This window comes from Amphiura filiformis, chromosome 16 (genome assembly GCF_039555335.1).
Source record: "Amphiura filiformis chromosome 16, Afil_fr2py, whole genome shotgun sequence".
Lineage (NCBI taxonomy): Eukaryota > Metazoa > Echinodermata > Ophiuroidea > Amphilepidida > Amphiuridae > Amphiura > Amphiura filiformis.
The window spans coordinates 20,024,762-20,039,844 of NC_092643.1; the positions used below are offsets into that span (position 1 = coordinate 20,024,762).

At 36.3% G+C, this 15,083-nt stretch overlaps 1 protein-coding gene across 6 annotated transcripts in view; it reads right to left on the bottom strand.

Moving 5' to 3' along the window:
• Window positions 1-5,313: 5,313 nt before the first annotated feature.
• The window catches only part of LOC140135701 (uncharacterized), a 28,199-nt gene continuing 18,429 nt past the window's right edge, over window positions 5,314-15,083 (bottom strand). For 4 of the 6 annotated variants that reach the window (XM_072157291.1, XM_072157292.1, XM_072157294.1 and 1 more), the window contains one exon: window positions 5,314-7,445. In XM_072157291.1, coding sequence (XP_072013392.1) covers window positions 7,243-7,445 — 203 coding nt within the window. In that variant the 3' untranslated portion in view covers window positions 5,314-7,242. The remainder of the gene's footprint in view (window positions 7,446-15,083) is intronic. The other 2 variants (XM_072157293.1, XM_072157295.1) reach the window with 2 other exon arrangements.

Below are 15,083 nucleotides of genomic sequence, written 5' to 3' on the forward strand. Positions count from 1 at the left end.
GAGCGGGTTTTTCACTCTTTCACATTAAGAGATGCCCGAGCAGTTAAGGCGTTGCGCTGTCGGCCAGCGAGGGTTCGAGCCTTGGGCTTGCCTTAGGTGAAAATTCTCTTCCCTCCCAAAAAGTTCCTATATGGTCAGGAATCCTTCAATTAAGTCCAGTTACATCACAGAATTTAATTGTAGAATTTCTTCTCGCCCCATACACTGCTTAGCACATGCAGGTATAGGTAGTGTATGTGCGACGTCCGTGATTCTGAAGTCACATAAAGCTGTTGGTCCCGTGTACAGGAAAAGTCCACCCCTGTGCACGTTAAGTGTCAGAGCTATTCGAAAGAGAAGGGGGACCATCCCCGGTTCTGATATCTGCAATCAATCCTAGGTTCCAGGATCGTGCATAGGCAAAACTGTGCATGTAAAGCCTGTGCGTTGATACTCAATCAGTTGAGGTAAGCACGTATATGGAAGGAAGGAAGGAAGAGAGTAACCTTGTACCATAACCATATCTCCTGAACCCAACGCCTTTAAACATGTACACTTAACCTTAAACCACATAGTCCCCGTACCCATAACCCAAGCCTGTAGTGGAATGTAAAAGGGGACCAGGAGCCTGCAATCTGCAATCGGGAACAAATTTTCTGTTGGGGGACTTGGAAGATTTGGTCAGTTGATGAATAAGTCTGAGAAAATGATCGGATGGGCAAAATAGGAAACTGGTCTTTCATTTGATAAATCAGCACCCTAAGGCAACCCCCTTAAGGGTAAGGGGTCAAGTGCAACTACAAATTTTCCAAATTTCTTTATAAAGCAAATTGCAATTGCACATTAGTATAAAATCAACCCCTCATGTGCCAAGAAAACACACACCACTCTTTACCACTCACTGTGATTTGCAGATGGAGACCGGATTTTGCATGAGTGGTGTCACACCCCCTCTAGCGATGGCCCTGAGTGAAGCCCAATTGACCTTTAGGTTTTAGGTGCTGCTGAGTACCTGGCCCTATTCAACCTGTGTAACAGATGATACCTTGTGATGTCAGCCACACATTCCCTCTTTCGCCATCTTGGGGGACAAATTGATTTGCGTATATCGGCGGTGGACACTACGCGCAGCGCATCACGCAACTGTTGTCATGAATTGGCAAGCTGTTTTGTATTTGTGCATGAATGATTGAATAATAAAGGCACCAGAAAAAGGCCAGTACCTTCTTCTTCTTCTTGGTAAGTGTGTGCTTCAGGAATTGAATATATTCACACTGCAGTTGTGCGTACCTGCTATGACGAATATGGCTGCAGGTAGAATCAGGTGCAAAATATATACAAGGTGATGTGCGATAAAAAGGAAGGATGCCGGCTGGTTACATGGAGACATCGCTCAATGCTGCCTTGAAGGTATCGAGCGAGGTGAAGTCTCCTGGGTCCTTCCTGAGGGCGTTCCATTCTCTGCTGGTGTGTGGGAAGAAGGAAGCCAAGTAAGTCTGGGAGCTGCAGTATGGTGTCCAGAATCTGGAAGCACGTCCTCTGGTGTTAGATGTTGCTACGGTTCCTACAAGATGCAGGGTTGGCATTTTAAGGGGTCCATGACCTCTTGTGTTTGGACCTCTTAAAATTACAATGTTTTGTGTAGGAAAAGATATTTTGGACCCCTTATTTGGAGGTCCGCGCCATCCCTGACAAGATGGCAGGCGTGTGACGTCACATGGATTCCCTCTATAAGCGATATTGATTATTTGGAACAGAGTACATTGGGGGTAATATTTGCAATCACACGTTCCAATTGCTAGTATGATATGGGCTTAACACCATTGATGGGCTGTGTGAATGAATTGCTACTTACTGTGAAATACATGATTTTTACATCACCAGTTTTAACCACGCTCACCTTATACTTTGCCCGTTATAAACAATTGCTGTGAAGACAATGTGCAAGACAAATAGTAAGTTACCACTTTTTTTTACAAATTCACTGTCATTGAAACACTGTAAGCTCTGAACTTTTCATCCCCCCTCAAAATTACCCACAATGCACTGTTCTGAATTATCAATATCACTTATTCATCAACTTCTCGTTGATATAAAGGTCATTAATTTATATTAGAGAGATTGCGATGTTCCATACGCAGCACGTGGACCGTACATTTTATGTTGATTTCGCACATGGAAAATCTTTAAAACTGGCTTAATATGTGACCTTGCTTCGATACAGGAGAGTGGTTTTGAATAGATCTTATGCCTACGTTTGGAAATCGTAATCTCTCTATTAGCTTAACCCAAGTCCATGAATAAAAACAAATACACCCAGCATAATACACAAAATGACACCATTGAGCATAACATAATAATATTCTGTTTTTTATTATAAATCATATTTACACTGACTGTAGTACTAAATGTAATGTACAATACTTATATCAAATCTACAATACACACCTACCCTCCTAGGTTGACTTTTGAAAACAAATATTTTTCGGAGGGGTGGGGTGGAAGGAATTCCCATTTGGTAGTTTTTTATACAAATAGTTTACTCTAAAATGTAAATACAAATGTTCATCATTACATGTAAGGATTTTTTTCCTTGTTTATTTTCACCATTTGAAGAAAGAAAGGAAATGCAAAAACCGATATATCCCTTTTCTCACTTTTGAGATATAGGCAAATATAACTGATAAGAAAATATGAGCTTCTTTTGATCATAGTTTCGAAAATTTACCATGGACTTTTTTAAAGTATGGTGTTGGTTTAAAGACAGCATTATAGGGTCCTTGATTTTAAAAAGTTTGAAAATCAAGTTAATCCGCTTTTGTATCAGAACTTTCACTTGTTTTGGTAATTTGCATTCCAAGTAAACAAATGTATTATTTTGGAAAAAAAGGACAATTTTGCTAAAACACTACAAAAAATGTTTCCTGACTTTTTGCAAAATTTTGAATCTTTAATCCAGTCTTCTGAAAATTATGACCAAAATTAATTCATATCAAAAAGCCTGAAAATATGCACCCCAAATCAGTCGCACATCCCCATACCCACCTTCCCACTACAAATCCCCCTCCCCCAGGGTTCGATTTACTTTGAAAAATGTGCGTAGCAATTTTTAGCGAAAACCTTATGTTCTTATAATATTAGCATATGTATACATTGTAAAAAATTGCTATACAAGCTGAAATTTGTGTAGCAGGTTGTCCAAAATGGGGAGCATTTTGCTCCACGACACAAGTTAAATCGAACCCTGCCCTCCCCCTGTGCTTTTTGGTCACCACTAATCATAGATTATAGACTCAGTAATCACCAACAAGCATCACACAATGACATGCACAGTTGGTAGACAACAAAAGATTCAGCCCAAGTAAATTGCGCTATTCCAGTTGAAATCTATAAACCATGATAGAAGTCTCACAGGGAGTGTAAATTTCAAATAGAATAGCTTTACCTGAGTGGGTGACTCCCATTTGAAACCTATAATCGCTGTAGTGGAAGATTAAGGTCATGTCTTCCAAGGGGGTGTATGGATTTCAATTATAGCCCTACGACTTATAAATTGAAATTTTATTACTCTGAAATTGTACTTCTCAATTGCGTTTCAAATAAATATATTACTCAAGAATCAATGTAATAATTTAGACAATAATATTGACTCTATTGCCAAGACTTTCTACACACACACATATACTAGTACTAGTACAAAACTAAATTCTCAACAAAAATGTACAGTGACATATCCAGGCCTGCTTTAAAGACTCATTCAGTGATTTGCTCATCCAGATGATCGTAAAAATCATTAGATTTTGGCACCTTTGCTAGTGTCATAGATGTGTTAACATAGCCTGCTAGTGGTGAAGTGGAAAGCTATGAATTAAAGACAAAATAAGACAATTTACATGAATCTGTAATTTATCTACTAAAGTAGAGAAATTAGCTACATGTATTTGAATGGGACTTCCAATTTTGTCAATACTGCTGTTTTCCGCCAGTTTTCATTTCAAAAATACCTACTGACAATTTTAATGACTTATTCACTTTTAGGCTATACAGAATTTTAATTTTTTTTACACTTTCTCTGGGATCACTGAATAGGCCTTTTAACGAAGAATGTGTGTTCCCCAGGTGTTTATGCAAAAACATGCAAAATCATCCCATTTGGGGCTATTAGGAGTCACTGTCCCCTGGGGTTCCCTAGTTCTGGGTACACCCCTAATGTAATGCCTTATAAAATATTACATCATTGTTCCACAATTTTACTTAACTACAAAAATCTAAGAATACTCAAGTGGTAAAGTAACTTCAAAATTTCATACACAAATGGGAAGCCATGGTTAGGATGGTTGACAGAAATCCCTCCTTTAATTAGGAGCACCAATTTTACAGCATTTATACCTAAAATTAATTGCTTTTATTGTTACTGATTCTGGAAGTACCTTTTTCACAGATTAGTCAAGTTTAGAGCACTCAGTTTATCCAAGTTGAGCACTTTTTAAAATATATTTTCCATAAATACATCAAAATAACATAAATATTTAAATCAAAAGTAATAACAATTCATGTTTCAATGCTACTCTATACATATACAGTATAAAGCACCATATGAGGCTTGGAAAGATATTAACATATTCTAACAACAATAACAACAACATGAACATGTACAACATACCCAAACAGATTTTATAGGTAAGTTCAAAAGATACGGAAAACTTATAACATGTGTTTCTGTGTATTTATCAATGATCTTAAATGTAAATTTATGAAACGGTTTTCCTGAAGAAAATACAGTATATGCATTTTCAAGTAGTCCATCAAAAAGTATCCTCTGCAATGCTCTCGGCACCCAAACCTAAGCACTGTGCAATGGATTCTCTTTTCATTCTGAAACCCCAGCACAAGGTCATTACAATAATTCTTATGTATTTTATTGTTTTTTTACTCCATATTTTTACCTTTATCTCAGTTTCAAATTTGCCGCCTTTGGCCCCCATGAACCAGATTATGTCACATATACTCTAAACTGGCAATAAAAGTTACATTTTACCAATAGGGTGTTTTTCACATGCTGTGACAATCAAGTCTAAAAACTGGTACATATTTCAATTTATGCATTCTATTTTTTGGAAAATACATGTTTCATTCTTATAACCAGGGACAGGCGATTTGCGCGGAAAAAAAATAGCAAATTGCTTGCGAGATTGCGCTGAACTCTATTTCAGTGCAAATCATGTATCCCTGCCCATAGGAAAAAAATAGCAAATTGCGCGGAGATTGCGCGGAAAAAAGTTCCGCGCAAATCGCCTGTCCCTGCTTATAACTAATCATTTAATTAAAATAACACAAAAAAGAAAGGATTAGCAAAGTTTTAGCATTTTCTCAAGATTTGCCTATTCTTTGGTAATAAGTGGAAGTTGATTTCCCTAATAAAATAATCAAAACTTTTGGAATTGTTTCAAAAGACATTTATTTTTTGGCATGCTTTGTGATTTTCTCCATTGAATACAACAGTAACCGTCCCCCTTCATGTCAGAAGGCGTGAGATGGAACAGCCAAATCTTGGCAAAAACAATTACTGGGAAGAAGAGTTCTACCGCCCGACCGAATGGCGAGGGTACTTCTAGATGGACTACTTTCTGGAAGTAATCTGTGAGTAAAATCTTATAGAATCTGAATAATACAATCACAATATACAATTGACACTATCTAAAAACATTTGGCACACAAGTATTGTAAATCTGTTGATTCATATAATGTACATATATATTTCTTTATCAATACCACATGTGACACGATCTGGTCCACGAAGGCCAAAGGAGGCATTTTTGAAAATTGAGTTACTATCATTACCTTATACAAACATTAGGCTATCATATACTGGAAACACCAAAGGTCTAGCACACTTAGTTCCAAAGTTACGAAATTTTGTGATGTCTATTTTGTTATAAAGTGTTTTATTATTTGTTACTCCATATTTTTGTCTGTATCTCAATTTCAAATTTGCTGCCTTTAGCCTCCTTGGACCAGATTGTGTCACATATTCTCTCTAATAAACAGTTCCTATCTCATGGGCTAACCCATTTAAAGTACATACTCCCCCTGTGGAAGATTTTGGAAATATCTTCTGCAGGGGGAATATGAATTCCAAATGGAATTAACCATTAACCAACCAAAATTTACCCTCCTTCTGTGCAAGATTCACAGTTTGAATCATTCACAGAGGGTGTATGACATTCAAATCAAGCTGCCTAATGTGCTAATTCCATTTGAAATTCATACTCCCCACAGGGGGAGTGTGGACTTTAAGCAGATTAACCCAATAACATTCCCACCATTTCTTTCAATGAAAAAAATTCAAATGCAAAGAATATGGCATGTGAGATTTTCCGAGCATGCTTCAATTGAAAATCATGACTGCAATATTGGATGGCAAAAACCTGGAACCCATCAACCTTAGGTTTCCTTTATATTTGTTAAGAAGTCCAGAATGTTGTATCAATATGCACTTCAAAAAGGCCATTTCCATGTGATAGTGTTCTCCATCACTCGTAATCATCTTCCTTGAACGTAAAGATAAGTCAAGTCACATAATTGTATCACCCTGTGATGGCACACTCCAGAATAAGAGTCCCAAACAGTTATCCAGGAATGAAAGCCCACCGTTGACAATAAGTCTAAATAAGCTTGTAAAACAGCATCAAAATGACCAGAATGGCCTTAAAACGGGCCGTAAATAAAAGAAATTGCATAAATCTGGACTACAAAAAAGCCTGAATTCAGGCAAAAGTCTGAAAACTTACATCCTTGTATATACAGCGTTTGGTGAGTGTTTACTGTATCAAAACTGTACTTTTACATGTACGTATATACCCTTTATTAGCCCCAAAGCCTGGTGGCATTTATAAGAGTATACATGAATTTAATACTGTAAATGTGGTAATTTTCACATGTGTAATTTTTGGTACTGAAAGTTAATTGTTTTTAAAATCAATCAACAAATGGAAGATTTTAACTCCATGAGAACTACCTGCCGATTGGCCAAAAAGAAGTTTTCATTTTCAATTGGACCAATCAGCAACATTGTTAGAATCATTTCTCCACACAAAAATATTGGGGTGAATTATTTTCAAAGCTCCATTCTGATTGGTGATTAAAGTAAAGATATCATGTAATTGACCAATCAGAGGTAATGTTAGATGTGCAGGCCACACATAAATGTTAGAGTCAACGACATATTCATCTTCCAGAGCATAATGTTTGATGTACTTCAGGTCATTCAGAAAGAGAGATGACATTGGCAATGACTGGCATTTGCAGTGAAGTAGATGACGTAATGGGAGTAGCAGAGTCTAACCGCTCATCCATGGTAGAGCCTGTGGTGGAGGTCATGTCCTCAAGGACATCATTATCGTCAGTCTCTGCTGAGTCTGCAGAAGAGGCTAGTTGTTCCTCGTAAAACTGACTGGTAAAGATGCCTGGAATGATAGAAAAAATGTTAATTTAGTTTAAAGATCAATTTTTGTCAAGTTTGTTTTCATTCACCGACTAGTTTCAGCATTAAATAGGTAGATATGCCCTGAAGATACCTGTACTGATTTGCTATTCAGTGCAACATGGTCGAGTGACAACAAATAACTCAACTGCAAGATCTGGATGAGCTCTGTTAAAGGGATTCTCCGGCAATCACAACATTATGCCTTATATGTTAGAAAAATAATTATCATGCCCGAATCACATGGTTTTATTCAAAACAAACTCATATTGACCATAAAAACGAATAAAAACAGCCGGCTCTCAACACGCGATATTCAAAATTGCTGTGCTGAATTTGTCTTAGTGCAATGACGTTGTGGTTATTTGTGCTCAATTATCGTCAGCCTTCCTTGTATTACTGGGACGTCATTGCACTCGACAATTTCGGAGCCCGGGGAATTTGGAATATCGCGGGTTGAGAGACGGATGTTTTTATGGTCAGTATGAATTTGTTTTAAATAAAACCACATGATTCGTGCTTGATAATTATTTTTCTTACATTTAAGGCACACTTTTGTGATTGCCGGAGACTTCCTTTAATAACCGAGGTAATTTTTTTTGTTTCTATCGACCCATGTTGCACTGAATAACAAACCAGTAAAGGGAAGAAATGCATTGTGGGAGTGTAAGATATCTTCTGAGTAATGCCAGGCCTAATTTACAACAGTTGAACACCTCCATTATGTAAATAATTTAGAGCAACAAATCCAGTATAAATATGTAATGTATCGAAGATGAACAATGGGCAGGGCAAAAGTATGCAATTTTAAGCTATTTTAGTAGATGTTGCAAAATGAATTCACACCATTTTTTTCCCAAGTCACCATCACCAGAGCTTTGCCCTCATGGACCAGAAGCGGGTTTCTTAAGCACTGTGTTTCGTCTTTATCACTTTTTGTAGGCATAGATATATACATGTAGATGATAAAACAAGTATTTCTTACTAACAACCACAAACATGGGATTTCAAATAATTACTGCCAAATTATTGGCCTCTAAGAACTATTTGGATTGGTTACAAAGAGGGCTATATACCCCCCCCCATCTTGTCAGATTTTCAACATGGGTAAAAAAGAATTGGGGGCCTCATTAGATCTGCCTGCCGAGTACTATATGTGAGCCATCACATCAAAAGGGACCTCTTCGCGGCCAGAGGAGGCTTAAAGGCATTCCTACAATGCACTATGATTGGGAAATTTGACCAATATAACCTAATTTTAGAGGCAAAGTCCCCATTGCCACACACACAAAATGGTATTTTAAAACTGCAGCCAACGAGCTAATAGTTGAGACTTAGGACTGATATTTGATTTTCTTACAGGAAACATTCATATTGTCCCACTGCATTAATTTTATTCCTAAGTCTCGATGTTTTCAATGTTAAATAATAGGATAAAAACGTCAGATATTTGCACACAATCCCAATGCAAAGTATGGTCAACTTGCCACATGTGTACAAAAACCAGACATACCAAGGTCAGAAACCCCATTGGGTCATGGGAATGTCTTTAAACATCCATCTGCTTCGCGGCAATGGGCATTTTGAGATACAGGCCGTTTAAGTTTACACATACTCAAAAATCATGTCCGATGTTGATTTTTCAATTTCTACATAAACATAAACTTTGAAGTGGATATTTTAAGAAAATCAATATGAAATACCCAGAATATTAAGGGCTGGGGTATGAACGTTTGGACAGTATTTATTGTGGGACATTAGAGCACATCAGACATATCGAATTGCATTCTGAATACGAAGAATGTCATTCTGATGTCAAATAATTTTGATTTTTGAAATTCGCAATTTAATACACATTTTATGGCAAATCATTAAAATTGATATTTTTGATATTTAACAGTACTTGAAGTAAACTTTATAAATCTGATGATTTATACTTAAAGTGTATGTAGGTGGGAAGAAAAGCCGACGATCAATTGAAAATTTTGACCTTTCGTATTGAAGATATGGATTTTTTTTCCCAAAACACCCAAAACAAGAGCACCAATGGCGCTGTGGCTCTGTGCTTTGATGATTTATACTTAAAGTGTATGTAGGTGGGAAGAAAAGCCGACGATCAATTGAAAATTTTGACCTTTCGTATTGAAGATATGGATTTTTTTTCCCAAAACACCCAAAAAAATTAGGTCCTTTTGGGAAAAAAATCCATATCTTCAATATGAAAGGTCAAAATTTTCAATTGACCGTCGGCTTTTCCTCCCTGCTACATACACTTTAAGAATATGTCATTAGATTTATATAATTTACTTGAGGACTGTTATATATCAAAATGTGTAAAATATCAAATTTTTATAATTTGTCATAAAATTTGTATTATATTGTGATTTTCAAAAATGAAAATTATTTGATATCAGAAAGACATGCTTCAGATTCAGAATGCAATTCGATAGGTCTGAGGTGCTCTCATGTCCTACAAAAAATACTGTCGAAACGCAATAAACGCTCATTTTGGATCCCTTAATAAAATTTGCACAACTGTAAGAATAAATTACCCATGTGAATTCACTTCTTATGTAAACCTTTATTTTAAAACCGATTTTTCTTAAAAACATGATTTTCAAGTTTGGCAATGTTTCTATTCGATTCTTTGATAAAAATGGTGTCATTTTAAAGCTAAGATAATCAGCTTTCATCTTGTATAAATAACTCAATTTTTATTTTCCCCTCCAAGAGGTCCCTTTTGATGTGATGGCACACATATGGGAAGACCGTAGTGCCCATGGGGGTAATTAAAATACACTTTTTATTATTACTGGCACATTAAAACAATATGAAAGTGTTTCATTATTATAGTGTTTTTTTAGTGTTATTACCAGTGGCTATTTTGTGATACCAAAGATTCCGCACCACCAAATAGATTTGGTCAAGTGCAATTTATATTGCCAGTTAGGCAAGAGAATTGAAGAATTGAAGAAATTTGCCTGATTCTGGTTAAAATTTGGATCGGTCATGACTAGCAGTGTTCAGCCAGTCTACTCAAGTTTAATTTTTATTGATTTTAACTTTAAGCACCCCTTTACATCTGTTTTCTGTCTAGAAACTCTAGTATGATTTTTCTTAGAGAGTATGCAAGTCGCAGCCCTAATGTGATAAAAGGGTGTATCTTATATTTACTTCACTAACATGTGTACTTCCTTTTGCCCTATCTTTGGTCAACTTCTTTTCAATGGTAAAATGATGTAACTTGTAAAGGCAATAAGAGGAAGATGCATTCTTTTGCCAAAGTATGTGCCATAAAGTTAGGGGGGTGTCATTTCCTTCAGTAGGGGGGTCCCAGGTCATGAATATGTCGGTGACCGGAGTCAATTTTTTTATGACTCTCCTATCGCAGGCTAAATTTTTTTATGACCCCACCCCTATCTTGAGTCTAAAATTTTCATGCCCCCCCTTCCACCTACACAGAAGACAAATTATTCTTTGCCGGAACTAAGGTGCTGCTCACACAAAAAACTTGTAAGTGTAAAGAATGACCCCCAGTATATTCATGACCCCCCCATTCTGATGAGAATGACAGCCCCCTTAATCAACCAATGGCAAAATATAGTTTTACTTTGTGTGACATAACCCTTTTCCATGCGAGTGAAATAGAAAAGTTAACCTCAACCATGATGACAAAAAGAAGTATTGTTAGTGATTTTTAAAATTACAAGATCACCCTTTTGCCACGGCTGCTTTCTATTGCAAAAGGTTTTCAGTTATTTCAGTGTTCCATAGTTTTGTAGCGTAAATCCAGTCACTGACGAACATAATCATTTCACTTTTAACAACATCTGCAACCCCCATAGAAAGGATGGTTTATTTACACACATTTTGATACCCCATTCCTCCAATGTCATTCAATGTTAACAACACAGCAGTGTTTTTCAAGAAAAATACCCAAACTTAAGCTGCAGTTATTTGTACTGATTTGAATTCAGCGTAAAGATAATGGCAGATTTTACATGCTACTACAGTACTTGTGTAATAACCATCGATCGCTGTAAACTGCAACTTTCAAATTCAGGTATTTTTCTTTAAAACCACTACTGTGTTGTTATTATTGAACAACATTGGACGAATGTTGTATCAAAATGTGCGTAACTAAGCCATCATTCTTTCTATGTTAAAATATTGGGAAAATGATAGTTTTGAAGCTATAGGCATATTTATAACAGCTGCATTACTTTTTGTGAAGTCTTCATGTCTATTTCCTGAAAAAGCATGGCACTGATTTCTTGTTATTTAGATGAACATGAATCGTTCCTCAAAGCATAATCCAGTAGTACAACTTGTTTATTCTCCTGCAATTCCTAATTTCAGGGCCCAGGGGGGCCACTCATATAAAAAGTTGTAAGCATGCGTGTGAACAAAAACGCGGAATATGGGTGGTTTTTTATTGCAACACGGGCCCTTGCAGACGGGCCCGTGTTAAGGGTCTCAAAATCATTGATTATAGCAAATAAGGGTGTCATTTTTGACACCATGTGTCCGTGCTAAGGGTAGTTAAATCTAATCTCACATTCCTACCCCTACAATCGTCATAATAAAATAGAGGCCTACTGCCCTAATAATGCAGGCGATAATTATGTTGAATTATGATAACTGAGTAGGCCTAAGCATACCAAATCCAGTTAGGAAGTATCCAATTAGAGTATAATAATAAAGGAAATAAGAAACCTTGAAAGTTGATGTCTTTTACTTTTTTCTTCAAAATTGATCATGCATCCTTGCTAAGGGTTGGATTTAATCCACTTGTAACTTTGTCCTTGTTAAGGGTATGGTTAACAAACTATTATCCTTGTTAAGGGTCATTTTGAAGACACAATGGTTGTCCTTGTTAAGGGTGCTTTTCTGAAGTGCATTCACACGCATGCTTACAACTTTTATATATGAGTGGCCACCCTGGGTTTCAGGGCTAAGAAGAGGACAGGAATATGGAAATGCAGTTCCCAGAAATTTAGAGTCTATGCAGAAATCTTGAGCAATAAATTGGGATGATAAATTGAGGATACTCTCTTTAGAGTCTATGCAGAAATCTTGAGCAATAAATTGGGATGATAAATTGAGGATACTCTCTTTAGAGTCTATGCAGAAATCTTGAGCAATAAATTGGGATGATAAATTGAGGATACTCTCTTTAGAGTCTATGCAGAAATCTTGAGCAATAAATTGGGATGATAAATTGGGGATACTCTCTATGCAGAAATCTTGAGCAATAAATTGGATGATAAATTGAGGATACTCTCTTTAGAGTCTATGCAGAAATCTTGAGCAATAAATTGGGTGATAAATTGAGGATACTCTCTTTAGAGTCTATGCAGAAATCTTGAGCAATAAATTGGGATGATAAATTGGGGATACTCTCTATGCAGAAATCTTGAGCAATAAATTGGGATGATAAATTGAGGATACTCTCTTTAGAGTCTATGCAGAAATCTTGAGCAATAAATTGGGATGATAAATTGGGGATACTCTCTATGCAGAAATCTTGAGCAATAAATTGGGGATACTCTCTTTAGAGTCTATGCAGAAATCTTGAGCAATAAATTGGGTTGATAAATTGGGGATACTCTCTATGCAGAAATCTTGAGAATAAATTGGGGATACTCTCTTTAGAGTTTATGCAGAAATCTTGAGAATAAATTGGGGATACTCTCTTTAGAGTTTATGCAGAAATCTTGAGCAATAAATTGGGATGATAAATTGGGGATACTCTCTATGCAGAAATCTTGAGAATAAATTGGGAATACTCTCTTTAGAGTTTATGCAGAAATCTTGAGAATAAATTGGGGATACTCTCTGTAGAGTCTATGCAGAAATCTTGAGATTAAATTGGGATGACCTGCAAAATGCACTTTATCATTGCACTTGTCACACTGTATTTGTTAATTGTTTTTGGTTTAATACACTAAAAAGTGCATCCATAGGTCATTTTTGTTAAGCTATAAAAGCTTATAATACCGCTATGTTAATCAAACAGTTCTATCTTGCAGAAATTTTCTGACATTAGCAAAGATTTGATTGTTAGTTCCCGGTACGGCAGGCAGAAATATTTTTATGGCCTGCCTAATTTTATCTAATTAATCTTTCAAAGGAACTATTGTTGACTGTGAAAGTTAGAAATATTATTGGCAACCATGTGATGTATGTAATTCCCACTCAGTGCCCAAATTCCAAGCTATAATGTGACAAAAGTAACAGAAATCTCACTCTGCGGTTGTCTTAAACTCTGCGTAAAACAAATTCTGAAATTAAACAACAGCCATTAATCATAGTATCACTGACACATTCAAACATATGTGATGCGATCAAGCAAAATCAGTCGGAACTCGGAAATATTGATTTTGAGATATAGCCAAACAAAGGTAATATTTTCTTTTGTTTCCTGTTGTTTTGGAAACTCTTTAATTGCTCATATCTTTGGAACTGGCTGCTCAATTTCAATAGGGTTTTCTGCACAATGCAGCTTTGTAAATGCTTTTTACTTTCATATAAGAAAATCAAAATTTAAAATTTCTAAGTTCCGACTGATTTTGCTTGATCGCATCACATATGTGACCCATCACATCGAAACACGGCAGTTGTCGGAAACCCACATTTAAAGATAATAAAGAAAATGTGCCCCGAAAAATAAAGAAAATAATAAGAAATTGGAATTCTATTTGTCACATAAAATCACCATTCTACATGCGACATCAATGGAAGAGGTGTCATTTTAAAGCTTAAAAGCAGTCCTTTAGTCTGGTAAAGAAACCTACAAGTTCATTTTTGACGACAACTGCCGTGTTTCGATGTGATGGGTCACATATGTGATGCGATCAAGCAAAATCAGTCGGTTCTCGGAAATATTGATTTTGAGATATAGCCAAACATAGGAGATATTTTCTTTTGTTTCCTTTTGTTTTGGAAACTCTTTAATCGCTCATATCTTTGGAACTGGTTTTTCAATTTTAATGGGGTTTTCTGCAAAATGCAGCTTTGTAAATGCCTTTTGCAATCACATCAGAAACTGAAAATTAATATTTCCGAGTTCCGACTGATTTTGCTTGATCGCATCACATATGTGTAAATTAAAGGTGTCTGACAAGATCGACTGCTTCATTTCCCAATTTGTCCTCACCAAACTGAGACTTTAGCATCCAAAGAAAGCTCATCTTTTTCTCATTACTCCAGTTGTTTAGATGGTGTGAATAAAAATGTGGTAAAATGTGGTAACTACAACCTAAACTGAGCTCAAAAAGAAACTTATAATTTTTCACAAGGTCATATCTTAAAATCCTGTCCATCAAATTGAACCAAAATTACACACAGATTTACTTCAATACTCTCCTCTTAACACATGTCAGTAACCAAGCAGTTATCCAACTGACACAACAGCAAAATGCACTGACATGGGACAGCTTCCTGGACCACATTCACAGCCCAGTCCTGTTTCATAAAAAAAGTGTATGAAAAGCAGAAAGCAGCACCGTTTTATCATCTGTGCAAGGATCTTGTGTGCATTCTGACAGATTTTTTGTCCTGGGAGCCAAATGTTGGGCTGTGAAAGTGAAGGAAGTCCAGGAAGCTGTCCCATGACAGT